The sequence below is a fragment of the Euprymna scolopes genome, chromosome 12 (assembly GCF_053919585.1).
Source record: "Euprymna scolopes isolate OS-2025 chromosome 12, ASM5391958v1, whole genome shotgun sequence".
Lineage (NCBI taxonomy): Eukaryota > Metazoa > Mollusca > Cephalopoda > Sepiida > Sepiolidae > Euprymna > Euprymna scolopes.
Genome location: NC_136493.1, coordinates 25,447,807 through 25,465,162, shown reverse-complemented (window position 1 = coordinate 25,465,162; position 17,356 = coordinate 25,447,807). Strand labels below are relative to the sequence as shown.

At 35.1% G+C, this 17,356-nt stretch overlaps 1 protein-coding gene across 1 annotated transcript; it reads right to left on the bottom strand.

The window, feature by feature from the left end:
* Positions 1–255: 255 nt before the first annotated feature.
* On the bottom strand, positions 256–16,318 carry LOC145291208 (E3 ubiquitin-protein ligase TRIM45-like). The gene is made up of 2 exons (XM_080136791.1): positions 16,191–16,318; positions 256–3,032 (listed from the first exon to the last, which is right to left on the bottom strand). Exon 2 carries the CDS (start codon positions 3,026–3,028, stop codon positions 1,766–1,768), a length of 1,263 nt encoding a protein of 420 aa, XP_079992917.1. The 5' UTR covers positions 3,029–3,032; positions 16,191–16,318; the 3' UTR covers positions 256–1,765.
* Positions 16,319–17,356: the final 1,038 nt, after the last annotated feature.

The window sequence follows — 17,356 nt, the reverse complement described above, 5'->3', positions numbered from 1 at the left end:
TTCACACACACCTACAAACACCCGGGCAACGCCAGGTACCCCTCGCTAGTGTTATGATAAAGGGCAATAACTCTCATTATGATGTACTGTGGATGCATCAACAAAATTCCCTGATTACTGGTTGTAAGTGGGGACTAGGCCATCTGCCTTTCGTAAGCCACAAACAAATATGGCTTTTACAATAATCAGAATGAATAGTCAGTAAAGGGTTGATATTAAAACGACTTTATAAACAAACAGAAAATGTGGCAGACCTGAAGTCGACGAGTTTTATTACTTATTTGCATAGAGAATAAACAAGCGTGGAAATGGGTCGGCTGATGATGTTGCTTATTCAAAAGAATGAATAACTGGATCGGTGGATGAATAAACCGAAGAGACATATATGGTTGTATGCAAGACAGATGAGGTTTGATGATTAGTCAACTGTCGAAAGTCATTTCTCCATAGTTAAAAGCTTGATAACACTTAATAAAAGAAATATTGTGGTTAACGAAATTTAGAAAAACGTTTATAATTATGAAGATAAGTCTCAAGGGGAGATGGAACCTCCCCTGTTAGGGTAATAATGAGATATTGGGAATGAAGAAGAAAAGAAGGGCAAGATAAAAGGTCTGTTGACCATTCACCGTCCAGAAAGATGAATCCCCACAAATTGAGAATTGTAAATATTACTAGAAACTTGAAACATTAATATATAGGGTGTTTTTTTTAGAGGCGGCGAAATTTAAATCGACAACTATTTTTTTTTAATTGCAAATTTGGAAATTATTGGTTATTTTTAGTTCAGCTTGGTTTGATAATTCATAATGTGATTTCAGCAGGAGGGAGCCACAGGTCACGCAGTGCACAATGTGATCAATTTACTGAGAGACAGATTTGATGAATTGGCCACTTCATTCATGCGATTTAACCCCATTAGATTATTTTCTCTGTGAGATATGTAAAGTCCCAAGTCTACACTGATAAACCAGACACAATAGACCATTTCGAGGACAATATTCGATGCATTATTGCTAAAATATTGCCTAATTTAATGTGTAGACTTGTGAAAATTGAACCTCTAGATTATGCCATGCATGGGTGAGCCTATTGTATTAAAATTATAAATGCCAAAATTCAATTTTTGGAATAAACCATATATTTGTATAATGAAAATATTTTTCTGTGATTATTTTTATTTAAAGTTTGTTGCCTCTAAAAACCGCACCCTATATGTTTTGAGTATTGTGAATTGAATTCTATTGGTAGAGGAGTGGAGTCATACCTATCTAATTCTCAAAAGGCGAAAACAGAATAATCTATGAAAATCAAAGAATCGGCTTCCATTCAGCTACACCCTTAGTTTGATTAAAACTAGTCTTAGAACGTTTAGTCAGAATCAGAAATTGAAAAATTCTGAACATTTTAAGGCACTGGAATCGGTATCGGAATCTGAAAAATTTTAGCCTGTTTTTGATGCCAAAAAACGATTCTTTTAATTATTTTTTGTTTGTTTGTATTTAAAACTATTTTAAATTGCTGGTATTAATAAATACAATAAATATTTATTGATTTTAAACTACCAGTAAAACTAACATCTATAGATCATCCCTCCCCCCACAAGTGTATTTTTACATTTGTGAAAATATATGCACATATTATATAGATTTTTATAGTAATCCCTCCCACTTTCCCTCCTCAAAAAAAAATTTCAATAGCTCAATATTTAGAGATTTTAAAGGAATCAGAATTGGGGAAAATATTGGAATCGTCCCATCACTAGCTAAAACAAGCATAATAATAAACTAAAAAGTAAATAAACTTCAATAGCAATAGCAAATCCTGTATCAAAACTCAATCCGCTCTCAAAGACATTGTAAATAAGCTTACAAATAGCAAAGAAGACAGACATTAAAGTCATTAAGAATAAAAATAATTTTAAAGGTTTAAAAGTCCAAGCAAGATTTCTCCATAGTGGATATAATTTTAGGTGAAATGGTGTAAAGCTTGGCCATCCGAGAAAGATCCATAAAAAAGGTTCAATCTTCAGACGCCAACCTTTATTAAATATCGGACTTTTTATTAAACACGGGCTCCGAAGCTGTTCGTATTCACTTTTTATCAGCTTCAAATATCTATCGAATGAGTTAATCGCCGGTGTAGGAATCTGGTCGTCTCGGATCTTTACAAAGATGTCTTTGCACCGATCAATGTTGTTGCAATAGTTCTGCATCATGATCCGCTGCGACTGGATCGACGCGCAAACTTCTTTCTGCCACGAGCGAAGGTGTTTCACGTGCTGGGTGATTTTGCATTCAATCGCTTCTAAAAGAAGAGCTTTTTCTTGGTTCATTTCTCTAATCGTCGAATCGTACATGTGAATCAGATTTTCTTCAACAATGTCCAATTCTAATAGGCAGACGTCGACTTCATGGGACAACCTACAGAATGAGGTCAACTTTTGTTTAATGTCTTTTTTAAATATTTCACTCCTCTGTTTCAATGGCATCGTTTGGTGTTTCTTATGCGATGCGTAGTAACACTGTATGCATAGAGTTTGTTTGCAGTTGTTACAGTACATCTGCTGAACTTCGTCTAAATGTACAGGGCACGGGATCTTGATCTTCAGTTTAGGAAAATCAGCTTTCTTGATTAAGAAATCTTTGTGAGAGGATGTATGAACAAAGAGGCTGTGATCTGGAGTACAAGAATCGCAAAGATCCAGGCTACACTTTTCACAATAAAACTTTACAAAATGATATTGCTTGTGGCATACGTCACACAGCTTTGGAGAAGTAGATGCTTCCATTTCTTCTTTTAAACTCATAATCAAGAAATTGACTGGAAAATTTTCTTTTGTGGATGTCTGACAGCGACATTCCGGACACTGGATGTAAGACGAAGATGAATTATCTTTCAGTTGTTCTAGACACTTGAAGCAAAACGTATGACGACAGGGTAGCCACCGGGGGTCATCGAATTCATCCAGGCATATTGGACAGTAGAGCAAACGATTCCGCACTCGTTCAAGTTTGAGTTCCTCCATTTTTCTGCAAAGAAAGCAAATGAAAAAAAAAAAAAATAGAAAAAGTAAATAATGAATGTGGGATATTATCCAGGTTTCCCCCTCATCCAAGTGCTAAGAAGTAGGGGAGAAAGAAAAAAAAAAAAAAAAAAAAAAAAAAAAGAAAAAGAAAAGGAAATAAGTTTATCAGCAGAACAAAGGTATAAGAAGTTGTTCACCAAGGCACACAAAAGAAAGTTTGAGTTCTTCCATTTTTCTGCAAAGAAAGCAAATGAAAAAAAAAAAAAAAATAGAAAAAGTATATAATGAATGTGCGATATATGACCTTCACCTTCACCGAGGTGCACGATTTATATGATCTTCACCGAGGTGCGCGACTTGACACAAAAAAAAAAAAAACAGCCTCTTAATCACCTGCTAACGACGCATGCGTCACTGTAACGTCCAATGACAACCACAACAACCTTCTCACTCGACCTGCCTTTTATACCACTATCTCAATCCCTCCTCTTGCGCATGCGCCCGGAGATTCCTGACAACCTCGAGACTTCCGCTTATAAAAATCCAAGTTTTGTTGTCGCGCATGCCTACACAAGGCACAAATACGTGGGCGTTTGTTTTGTTGGTAAGTACTACACTCCCCCCTGATCTGATGATCACATAGAGTGCACTCCGGAGGGTGGCCTCTTAGTTCGTTGGCTTCTGCGAAGGGTGGTATTTACAATCTCGGATTCAGGTTCTGGTTCTGGGTGTGGTTCTGGTTCTGGTTCTGATTCTGCCTGATCAGACGAACTACAACTACCACTCTCTTGCTCGGTGACCTCACTTATCAGCAGCTCATCATCTGATGATTCATCGCTCTCTGTAGTTGTGGGATGTACTTCACTAGCTGGGCGAAGATCGCGCACATGGCGTGGGGTTCTATCAACAAGGGCCGACTGCTGGCTGACCACTCCAGATATTCGTTCTCGCTTGAACTTGATGGTGCACCGGTTTCCAGGGGTCCAACCCAAACTGGATCCCCTACCTTGTATTTGTCATGACTCTCCTCGTCGATTGGCTGGACAGTGTCAATGCCCTTTATCCTAACACGGTATGTGTGTATAGCATTGGCCGGTGCTGTTGTTAGTGTCTTCCCATCCTTTGGTGTGATGTTATACCAATACGTGGCCTCCGTAATGGTGCATTGCTTTCTGGCATCAATTCTCTTGATGCTGCGATGGCTCCTCTCAGCAATGCCATTCCCTGATGGCACATGAGCACATCGCAGTCGTAGTCAGACACCCCACTCATTCAACAACTGCCGAACTTGGTGGCTACAAAAAGCAGCATCGTTGTCCGTCAATATCTCTTCCGGCGCACCTCGCTCAGAAAAGATAGATGACAGTTGGCGGACAACATTTGCTGAGTCCTGCCTGGTCATTTTCCACCACACCGCAAAACGAGTGGGTCCACAGTCGATAAGGGTTAGAAAGGGCTTACCACTGTAATGGGTAATATCCATCGCTACTCGTTGCCACACATGCTCAACCTCCAATCGACCCTTCTGCCATTGCTCAGGTGCAGGATCGATAGACTGGCATGCCTCACAGTGCTTGATGATCTGCCTGACATCCGCCCTTGTCACTGCCGGGTCCACACACCTCGCAAAATACAGAGTTCTTTTGATACCTGGATGTCCACTCTGCACATGAATTCTTTGTATTTGGCATGAGCTAATCGCGCCAACTGCGCAAGATCGAGCAGCGAACTCCATGCCTGTCTTCACAGCTTCATACCATTTGTGAGGCACACGGGTTAGTTGGTCTGCACGATTACAGTGTGATGCCACGAGTGTTACACTCACCGACAGGTCATACTCCAATACCAGACTCTTCAGGGTGTTTAGCCTCCGCCGGATTAACATTCACTGGCTGCCTTAGTGCAGACTCTCGTTCGTCCCGAAAAAGTATCGGACACCCAGTGGTAGACGCAGAGAGAATCTGTGTACAAGTGCAACTTCTTTGACTGCCATTGCAGTGCCAGATTTAAACCCTTCACAACAGCATCCAGTTCCGCCAGGTTGATGTGTTGAGCATCATTCACGGGTCGCAGCCAGCACGCGTCTTCAATTACGTTTCCACGTTGCTCCAATAACACTCCCAATGCCAAAGAACTAGCGTCAACCCACACATTCACAGTGTCTCCATCGACACACCATTCTCCATGGGCAGGGTCCTCCTTGTTAACTCTCTCTAGGGTTTCTGTCGTCATCAGAGTTAGAAGAGCATCATCAGATACATCATCCCAACCTGTAGTTACTAAACTTGCCCTGCGTTTGATGACGCCCCACAGCTGCTTGGAGCTAGCCACACGCTGGCAAGTGATCAATAAGTTTCCCACACAAGGAAAAAATAGTCCGCCGCATAATAACATCAGGGATGTTTGGAATCTCACTGACACGCCTCCATCGTAAGGTACCGTCTTTCCCGCAAACGTCCGATCCTAATACCCGTGCTCCATCCCTCAGACGTTCGGGATCCTTGCACTCCAACCCGAATTGAGCTAACTTTTCTCTGACGTGCGACGCAGATTGTATATCTTCATTGACGTACACATCGTCAATATAGGCCGATGTTGTGTCCTCAGTGGTCTTTTCCTGGGACAACACTGCATTTACGATGGTCTTCATGATTTGCGGTGCCACATTCAGCCCAAAGCCAAGTCGAGTAAGGCAGTATCTCTGACCCCGGAACCATACTGTCTGGAATGGCCACAATGTCTCATCCACTCGCACCTGCAAATAAGCCTTCCGCAAGTCTACTATAGACACATCGGAGCCCTTCTGGCGCCATTCTCTCAGCTTGCTGGCGCACACGTCAGCATCGGCAGTGTACGTCTCAATGTATCTATTGAGTTCACGATAGTCCAGCACCGGACGAACTTTTGATTTGTTATGCTGGACTACCGCCATTAAGGGAATCAGACCCTTGGGTGGTCCCAGCTTGTTTGGGTAGGGGATCAGCCATCCATCCTGGATCCATGCCTCAAGTTCCTTCTCGTATTCATTATGGGCCTTGTCGGGTATCGAGTACTCTGCAATGCTATTCTTGAGTTCGGTTGGCGCCCTTCCTTCTGTCCACTTCCACGATGCAGTCCATGCTTTTTGGTGAGGGTCGTAGTTAGTGTTGGGACGATTCTTAATTTTTATACGATTCCGATTCCAATTCCAGGAAAATATTGATTAACGATTCCGATACCAAGTACAATTCCGATTCCGATTCCTAGGGAATTATTGTTTTGAAATATACCAGGTAGTTTTATACTTATGGTCGGTAGTTCCCAAATATGTTCCCTAACTTTGGAAGAGATATTTTATGTCTACACCGTCGTGTTTTGGTTTAAATAAAATTATTATATAGTAAACTAAACGGAAAAATTAGCAAAATTTATTTTAGAGAAAATTTATTTTACTTAATTGGAATACAGAAAAAAAAACTCAAAGAAAATAGAATTTATCCTTCAGAGCAAAAACAAATAAAATAGAATTTATATAACCGAACAAAAACAAGAAAATTAGAGAATAAATACACACGATTCATTATTTTGGTCCTCATAATTAACAGATTTAATGAATTAAATAAAAAAAATATAGCGGAAGAGAAAGAAAATATATACTAATTAAATATAAAAAAGATAAATATTTAATTTGATAATTTATAAATGAACGTGCGTAATAAAAAAAAAACAATATACCACGTGACATGGCGCCGTAGATACAAAATAACCTTTCCAAAGTTAACGACCATATATGAGAAATACCATTAATCGAAAGTTTTTGTGTTTTATACCAAAAGGTAGGTATAGCGAAAAGTTACAATTAAAGGAATTTCAAAAACGATTTTTTGTTTGGCTATTGATAGTTGTATTTGTGACGGCAGTTCTTCAGACCTCCATAATTCACAAGGAGTAGTTAACAACTATTATTTTTTCTTACTTTTTCATTGCTTTTACACGTTGTTTCTAACGTGAAGAATAAGTTTAGCCAAACTAATTTTGAAATAGGGTATATCAAAGGAACACATATAAAAATGATACCACTATAAAAAAACAAATGAAATACTAGATAAAATTGAGCAAACATAATTACCAAAATTACAGAAAACGATAAAAAAAAATTAAAAAAAATAAAAAAATGGTGAAGTTTGTTGAGTGAAATGAATTATTGAAAGAAAATTAATTGAACTAATAGAAATGTTAAATAAAAAAATGTCACATTTCAATATTTTTTTAATAATTAAATTCTCAGGTTGTCGAAATTAAAAATTAAGAGATTTTTTTTTATTAGACTTCTTTCGAAGCTTGTTACCTTGAAAAATACATTTAAAACCCTGTTTTTTATAAATAAATTGAAAAATAAACGCAATTAAAAAAATTTAATTGATAATTGAAACTTTAAAAACATATTAAACATTGAAAAATTACTTATCTCACAAATTAACGTCCAATAAAGTAGATCCAGTCTTCATACAGGAATTCGGTTATAATAAATATATCTTTCCCAAACTTAAAAATTAAATCTTTTCTTTTTTTTTTTTTTTTTTTGGAGAGAGAGAGAGAGAGAGAGAGAGAGAGAGAGAGAGAGAGAGAGAGTGCTTTAAAATCGCCGGGGAGTGCCGCCTAAAATTTTAAAGAAGTAAATTTTAGGAGTTTAGTGCCTTTCAAAGACGGTTATCATAATTTATTATCATTTAATTTCCTTTTTTTCCTCCCCCCCACACCTTTCCACGTGGTTCAGTAGTTAACCAGTGCTCCTGTTGCTGTCAGTCAGCTATCTTTACCTAAGTTTTAATTTCTAGTTATGAATAGAATCAGCATTTTTAAAAATTATTTTTTTAGTTGTATATATTGTATTTACTCTTTGAAGTTAAGGAGAGTTAAAAAAAATTGGTGACACCTAGATGGTGACGTAGGCAAAAAAAAAAGACACTGCGATTTCGACCTTCACTAATAAAACTGCTCTGAGTGACTAGTTGGTAATTTTTTGTTCCTTTTCTTTTTTATTTTGCTCCTCCAATTTATTTGGATGCTTCATAGTTAAATGTTTTAACATGTTGGTTGTGGTCATGTTAGATGGTTTTATTCCTCGCGATATTTTAATTTGACAGACTTTGCAAATGGCTTTCAACTCATCATCTTCATCAACTTCAAAAAAGTTTCCATGCAAGACTTTTTTTGGACTTTGGGCCATATTAGAAAATTCAGTTTATCTGTAAACAAATAATTTACTATTAAATTTTGTTTTAAAGCTAGTCACTTATTTGGATAATTAATTGAAAATAATCCGCTAAAAAAGACAAAAAGAAAAAATATAAAGGGATGGGGCGGTAAATTGTACCAACCGGTAGTTAACAAAAAAAATTTATAGAATTTAATTTTTGAAACCAATGTATAAAAGTTTACATAATGAAATGCAAATATGCATTTTCTTTTGAATTTTTTTTTTGGTTGACTGTGTTCAATTCACACATGGTTGATGCGGTTCAATATTGCTAAACTATAAGTCTTAAGTAAAATTCTATTCATAAATACTTTTTAAAATGAAATCATTTAATTAATCGTAAATATTATTTAGACATAAAAATTAATTGATTACAAAACCTTTTAAAAATATATATATTAATTTCTTTTTCGTTTGGCAAAAAACTGCGCAAAACACTTTTCATTTTCAATTTAAAAATCTAGAAAAAAGATTATATTATTCCGCTTTTAATATAATCAAATTCAGGGTTTTATCTTTCTGGAGAAAAAAAAAAAAATAAAATAATGGATTTTATTTCAATGAAATTAAAAAAAAAAAAAACTTGACTGAATTGAATTAATTACCCTTAAATTAACGAAGGGGTTATTTAATAACTTTAGGTTTGGAAGAGATAGGTATGGGGTCGATTTTTTTGAAACTTCAAAAGAAGCCGACTACTGTCAAAACTTTGCGAAATAATACAACGTGATCAATTTCATTTTAGAGATATTTCTTTCAAAAGCCTTCTTTTTAAAAAAAAGTATATTGTTCTATTAAACCTTTTACTGTTTAAATAATTTGACTTTGCTCGTTTTATTTTAAGAAAATATAAGTTGAAAAAGCATTTTCATTCAGTATTAGATTTGTCAGTAAAAAAAACAATCGCCAAAAAGATAAGCGTTTTTTTTATTTTTACTCGCAATGTAGAGCCCTGCATACTTCTTTTCAAGTTAACTCTTTTGTAGTTTTGATTACAATAGATCTGAATGAATGAACCTTGTAAGGGAGGGGTACTAAGTATTGCCCGGTTAATAATGAATTTCTTTGGTTTCTTTTTATAACATGCTACATTTCTCTCTTGCGGTTAGAAATATCAGGAAATTTTTTTCTTTTTTTTCAACATCAGACTAAAAGAATCGTAATGAAGGAATCGGAAAATTAAGGTATTTTTTAACGATGCGATTCTGATTCCGATACCTCCCAAAATACACGATTCTTACGATTAACGATTCCGATTCCGATTAATCGTCCCACCACTAGTCGTAGTCCACCTTAAAATCAGGCCGATCAATGTGAACTGCAGCACACACTGGGGTTTCCAAAAATCGCACAGTCCCATCTCTTCCGATAACAACTCCCCCCAGTGCCTTAATAGCATCATATCCCAACAGTACATCAAATCCCAACAAATCCCCTCGCATCACCAGCACATTAATGTCTGCGGCCACACCAGAGTCTGTGTGGACTTTGACAGTTCCAGCTCCACAGCAAGCTTGCGTATTGCCACCTATTGTGGTTATTTTGATGTTCTGCTTTGTCCAGTTTCGACACAACTTGGCACTCATGATGGTGAGTGAGCACCCGGAGTCGAGAAGAGCTGAACAAGGCACTTGGTCCACGTACACATTTATTGTCGGTTGCGCCTCAATTAACTCTTGTCCAGGGAACAGGGCGGCGCTGACGTCCTGCCCCCTGATGTATTTCCCGCACAATTTTGGGATAAATGTCCATAACTACCACATTGGAAACAGCGCGGGCGCCCCCGCTCCTTATTAGTACAACTTCTTGCAAAATGGCCTCGCTGGCCGCAGCAGAAACATCTCCCGTTGGCCGTGGGTCTCAAACTAGGACTCTTTTCAGCATTAGTCTTGGCTGCCTGCACCATCATTACAACCGGTTCCCTCAGGTCCTCTTCATCTCTGATAATGGCTCTAGCGCGTTCTAACAAATGTTCCATGGGCATTACAGATATGCTGGTGGAAGCCCTCAACACTTGCTTAACATGGGTGGGAAGGCCAGCCACAAACGCATATGCCAGTGTTTGCTCTGACACTCCATTGCCAAATAGAACTGCAAATTTCTTCAGCTCCACGAAGAAGACGTCCACGGTTTCTCCTGGCATGAGCTTCCTAGAGGCAAATGTTTCATAGGCCGTGCAGGGATCCATGGCAAATGCCTTGTATAAAGCATTTTTTATACAGGTAACATCAGCCTTCTCCACGGCACTAAGTTGCTGATATACACTTAGGGCGCCTCCAGCCAATCTCAGGGGAATCACGGTATGCACCCCCTTTACTTCACAGAGGTTGCAGGTCAGCTCAACCCTTTCGACCCAGTCGACAACAGAAGTGGATCTGTCGAATTTGGGTACCAGTTTTAAATCAAACTTTGCCGCAGCCATAGTTGTCCAGGAAAAGAGACAAAACGAAATCGCCGAAATAGCTTATGACCTTCACCTTCACCGAGGTGCATGACTTATATGATCTTCACCGAGGTGCGCGACTTGACACAAAAAAAAAAAACAGCTTCTTAATCACCTGCTAACGCACGCGTCACTGTAACGTCCAATGACAACCACAACAACCTTCTCACTCGACCTGCCTTTTATACCACTATCTCAATCCCCCCTCTTGCGCATGCGCCCAGAGATTCCTGACAACCTCGAAACCTCCGCTTATAAAAACCCAAGTTTTGTTGTCGCGCATGCCTACACAAGGCACAAACACATGGGCGTTTGTTTTGTTGGTAAGTACTACAGGATATTATCCAGGTTTCCCCCTCATCCAAGTGTTAAGAAGTAGGGGAGAAAGATAAAAAAAAAAAAGGAAATGAGTTTATCAGCAGAACAAATGCTCAGAACAGAAGTTGTTCACCAAGGCACACAAAAGAAAGCTGATATAAGGTTGTGAATTAGGGTGTAATGGAGTGGCAATAAGTTTTATAACAGTTAGGAACAGTTTGCAGACACTCTTGGGTTTGTAATGGTTGATGAAAGTGACAGTTGACTACAGTTGCAAGTTGGAGACGGTTGAATGCAGATCAAGAGAGCTTTAGGAGTTCAAGATAAATTGATCACTCGACTGACAAACACAGCCTCGACAATAGATGTAGATGTAGACTTTAGTGTTCAGAAAGTCGATGGTGTTACACACACACACACACACACACAGAGTGCAACTGATATTTATAGAATGTATTGGAGTTTTTGTTTTTTTATTTAATTTTTTTATACTTATGAACCCGTGTGAACCGTCATGATAGCTGCTAATGTGAAAGACCATGATGTGGCCAGAAGAGAAGATGAAGGAGAAGAAGACCACAGAAATAATGTTGGGGTCAGCAATGTTGTCGAGCAGGAGATCACATGGTATCACAAATGAAAAAAGAAATTTGAAAAGTTTTCTGGATATTTTTCAACTATTTTCTTGGAGTACGAAATATTGAAAAAAAAAAAACAACAAAAAAACAAAAACAAAACATTAAAACACTTATAATGCTTGATGACTTTGAGTTCATCCAGGTGCATAGTCCTTAGGTGATAGTTGTTGACAAGGTAATGAGGTCAGGATAGACATTTATTAGAACAGAGAGGACAGAAGTAGAACATGCAAGTTTGTTTTACTATACACATAGATTCGAAAAAGTTGTCAACAAAACAAATATATAACAAATAATTGTTATCAAAGGCAAGATAAGTTACTCTTCTACCTATCTGGGAAAGTTTTTAGTGGTTTTACTCGCTTTAAAATGTGTAATCAGTTCGAAAATCATACAATGTTTATCGATATATTTTAAAAAGAAAAATGGCGGCATGCTCGCTGTTGAACTCGGTAAGTTTGGGAAAATGAGTTCAAACAAACAAATTATACAAAATACTGTTAAAAACCCACCGAATATATGTCCGCCCATGTCACAGTAACATATATTGAGTGAGTTTCTAACAATATTTTGTATAATTTTTTGTTTAAACTCATTTTCCAAAACTTACCGTGTTCAACAGCCAGCATGCTGCAACTTGCATTTTTCAAATATATCAGTAAACATTGTATGTTTTTTTTTTTAGCCGAATAAACATGCTACATTAAATAAAAGCACTAAAAAATTACCCAGTTAGGTAGAAAAGTAACTTATCTTGCCTTTGATAACCTTTATTTTGTTATATATTTGTTTTTTGACAACTTTTTCGAATCTATGTGAAGAGTAAAACAACCCCGAAAATGCATGAGTAACAATGCTTCTCAGCAGTTCGTGGTATTCCGTACACTTTTTGTCAAGTGTCAGATTGTGTTGCAAGATCATTTATGTTGTAATAAATATTTATTGCTGTCCATGGTGAGTTTTCGGTATTTTTTTTTTTTTTTAGAGTAGGTTCACCGCACCGGCGCACCGCGACAATTTTCTTTTAAATGACGACTTGTATCGGTTTTCGACTATGCTGAATACGGAAATCGCATTGAAATTTTGCAGAAAAATAAGTAGTTATCAAGATATAAAAAGTTGTTTTATGCATTGTATTCTTTGGCAGCCATCTTTGTTACGCGCGTAAAAAGATGGCCGCTAAAGAATACAATGCATAATACAACTTTTTATATCTCGATAACTACGTTTTTTTATTGCTCTTTTTTGTTTTGTTTTGTTTTTATTCTTGCTTGCTTTTTCCATTGTGAACAGGTGTTAATAAAGAAATTATGATTACCTCCGGAAACCCAAGATGGGCATTAATGAAGAAACTGATTGAAACAGTGACACCGATAAACTCACCTTTCATAAAAACAAATAAATCATTAAAAAAAAAAAAAAAACCCCACAAACTCACTTTTCATCAATATAAAACGGTAATCGTGAAGAAAGAGAGAGCCTGTTTCCTCCGTTCGACTATAGGTGGCGTTACTGTCTGTCCACCCAGTTACGGAAGTACAAAATGTATATAATGCCACCCTTGAAATAAAAATAAATGTTTTTGTTATATTTTAATTTTAAACATGTTTCTTTTTTTTTTTTGTGCAAACATATTTAAGTTTTATTTTTTTTGCAAACATATTTAAGTTTTATTTTTCCAAACATTTACGTTTTGATGCTTGTTTATTTTTAAACATTTACGTTTTTTTTTTTTTTTGCAAGCATAAACTAAATGTTTTTACTATATTTTTCTTTTAAACATATTTATGGGTACAACCGTTTTTCCGCGAGTATTTTTTACGCTCTTATGATAATAATAAAAAAATCAACGTTTTTTCTTTTATCTTTTTTATGGACCCCCCCCCTTTTTTTTCTTAATTTTTCTGCACTTATTTTACCTTTTCCGCAAGTATTTATATATATATATATATATATATATATATATATATATATATATATATATATATATATATATATATATATATATATATATATATTTGAAAAAGGATATTGTAAAACCTGAATCTTACTTGAAACTACTATTAAAAAATAGCGCGGTACCAATAAGTGCATAAGCAAACTTTTCAAAAAGAAAAATATTTCAAAAATATTTAGTTTATGCTTGCAAAAAAAAAAAAAAAAAAAAAAAACCCAAAAACCGTAACTGTTTTAAAATAAACAAGCAACAACACGTAAATGTTTGGAAAAATAAAACTTAAATATGCTTGCAAAAACAAACAAAAAAAAACGTAAATATGTTTGAAAAAGCAAAAAACAAAACTTAAATATGTTTGCACCCCCCCCCAAAAAAAAAACCATGTTTAAAATTAAAATATAACAAAAACATTTATTTTTATTTCAAGGGTGGCATTATATACATTTTGTGCTTCCGTAACTGGGTGGACAGACAGTAACGCCACCTATAGTCAAACGGAGGAAACAGGCTCTCTCTTTCTTCACGATTACCTCATAAGTTTAAAAAAACAAAAAACTCGAAACTTTATTTTCATAAAAAAAAAAATTTAAAAAAAACGTGCCCCAGTCCAGCAGCGTATTATAAGTACCCCAACCTCCTCATATTAAGAACTCCTTTCGGAATAAACACCCTCCCCAACCTCGAAAGCCGTTCTTAACATGGGAAGGTTGGGGGTGTTTATTCCGACAGCCATTCTTAACATGGGGGGGGGGTGTTATAATACGCTGGGCAGTGGGGCACGTCGTAAAAATTGACCAAACCATTCTTTTTTTTTTTCTTTGAGAAACAAAATAAAGGGTTTGTATTACTGTACACATAGATTCGAAAAAGTTGTCAAAAAACAAATATATAACAAATAAATGTTATCAAATGCAAGATAAGTTACTTTTCTACGTAACTGGATATATTTTTAGTGTTTTTATTCAATGTAACATGTTTATTCAGCTCGAAAAGCATACAGTGTTTACCGATGTATTCGAAAATTCAAAATGGCGCCCGACTCTCTCTCTCTTTAACACGGTAAGTTCAGGAAAAGATGTTATAAATAATAAACTAGACAAAATACTGTTAGAAATTCGCTCAATATATGTTACCGTGACATAAGTTGACATATATTCGGTGTTTTTTTTTTAAATAGTATTTTGTCTAGTTTATTATTTATAACACCTTTTCCAAAACTTACCATGTTAAAGAGAGTGTCGGGCGCCATTTTGAATTTTCCAATACATCGGTAAACACTGCATGTTTTTCGAGCTGAATAAACATGTTACATTGAATAAAAACACAAAAAAATGTATCCTGTTTGGTAGAAAAGTAACTTATCTTGCCTCGAAAAAGTTATCAAAAAACAAATATATAACAAATAAATGTTATCAAAGGCAAGATAAGTTACTTTTCTACCAAACTGATTACCGATGTATTGGAAAATTCAAAATGGTGGCCGACTCTCTCTTAAACACGGTAAGTTCGAGAAAAGGTGTTATAAATAATAAACTAGACAAAATACTGTTAGAAATTCGCTCAATATATATTACCGTGACATAGGTTAAGGTTGACATATAATCGGTGTTTTTTTAATAGTTTTTTGTCTAGTTTATTATTTATAAGACCTTTTCTCGAACTTACCGTGTTTAAGAGAGAGTCGGTCGCCATTTTGAATCTTCATTCTCTGACAGGTATGTACATCAATACATCATAAAGTTTGTTTTTAAAGTTTCAACGTATTCGAGTGGTATTCCGTATGTAAAACTACGGGATTTGTTGGGTAAACTTTAAAGAAAACAGAAAATGGGTGTGGTTGGTGTGTGCACCAGAAAATGTCCCGTATTTGTGTACAATACAGATTTATTGGCTTTTTGATTAGTTAAAATAGGTACTTAATGAAGAGTGTGGAGTCCACATGTTTGCGAAGGGTCCACAGTGTGGACCCTTCGCAAACATGTGTCTATTTAGCCATGAATAGGTCAAAATAAATTTTTAAAAAGCCAAAAAAAAAAAAATATGCCAAATTGATTTTAAACTCCAAATTAATCGATCGTGTTTTTTTTCTTTGAGTAAATTTCATTCATGTTTTATTTTATTTTAATTCATTTTAAATTTATTTTAATCCATTTTAAATTTATTTTTATTTTAATTCATTTTTCTTATAATTTAAAGAAATAATTTAAATTATAAGAAGAATCGAAGTCCTTTAGTTGCGTAAGAATTTTTTTTTTTATTATTATAAATGTACAAAAAAATATTTGGATAAAATAAAATAAAAATTAATTTAAAATGAATTAAAATGAAATAAAACAAGCACAAAATAAATTAAATTTACTCAAAAAAAAAAAAAGTAAAAACGGAAAACACGCTAGATTAATTTGGAGTTTAAAATCAATTTGGCATTTTCTTTGGCGTTTTTAAAAATTATTTTGGTCTGAAAAAGTTTTTCATGGCTAAATAGACCAATGTTTTTCACAGGGTCCACACTCGTCATTAAGTACCTTAAAATGAAATAGGGAAAAAGTTTAAAAAGAAAAAAATACCATGTGCGTTCTCCAACGTATGAAATCACTGTAGCCTCCGAGAGAAAAAGAACAACGGTTTTAACTTTTCAAATAGCAGCATTTAACGACTTCCTCCTTGTCTGGGGTGAAATAAAGTTCAGTTATTTGGGGTGGGGCGATGAAAGAAAAGGGCGTATAGGAAAGATAAAGATAAAACAACAAGTCTGTTACAGATAAGTACGGTCAAAATGTATAAACATTTTGACCCCTCCCTTTACTTAAAAATTCACCAAAAATCAGGAAATTAACCAATTTTAATGAAATTTTCAGTATTTATCAAATGATGATCACGGAATATAATGAACTAATTATTTTTATTTAAATCTTAGTGGAAATGTATTATTTTGTTTCAACAACGAATATCTTTACTAAAGTTATAGTTTTCAGTAGTAAATAAAAAACGCAAGACTTTATTTTTGCTTTTTTTATATAAATAAAACATCGTAATTTGTAACAATAAAAATAAAATAAAATAATTTTTATAGGAACATTACGAAAAAATCCCCTAAATCCGTATTAATGAATTAACTCGAAGAAAAATGAATTTCTCGAACTACCGATATTACCATTGAATTAAGCATTGTTTATTTAATATTTTCACACAAAAAAATTATAATGTCCAAAAATATTTCTACTTTTTTTTTGTTAATTACGGGTTTCGCATAATTTTTATATGCAAGATTTTAATAATTTCCTTGCTCGCAAGAATGTGAAACTTTCGGCGTAACATATTTTTTTATATAATATTGAACAATAATTAAGAAAAAAAATTAAATTAAAGGGTTTGTATTGCTGTACACATAGATTCGAAAAAGTTGTCAAAAAACAAATATATAACAAATAAATGTTATCAAAAGCAAGATAAGTTACTTTTCTACCAAACTGGATGTATTTTTCGTGTTTTTATTCAATGTAACATGTTTATTCAGCTCGAAAAACATACAGTGTTTACCGATGTATTGGAAAATTCAAGATGGCGTCTGATTCTCTCTTTAACACGGTAAGTTTGGGAAAAGGTGTTATAAATAAAAACCCAGATAAAATACTGCTAAAAACTCGCTCAATATATGTTACCGTGACATAGGTTGACATATATTCGGCGGGTTTTTAATAGTATTTTGTCTAGTTTATTATTTATAACATCT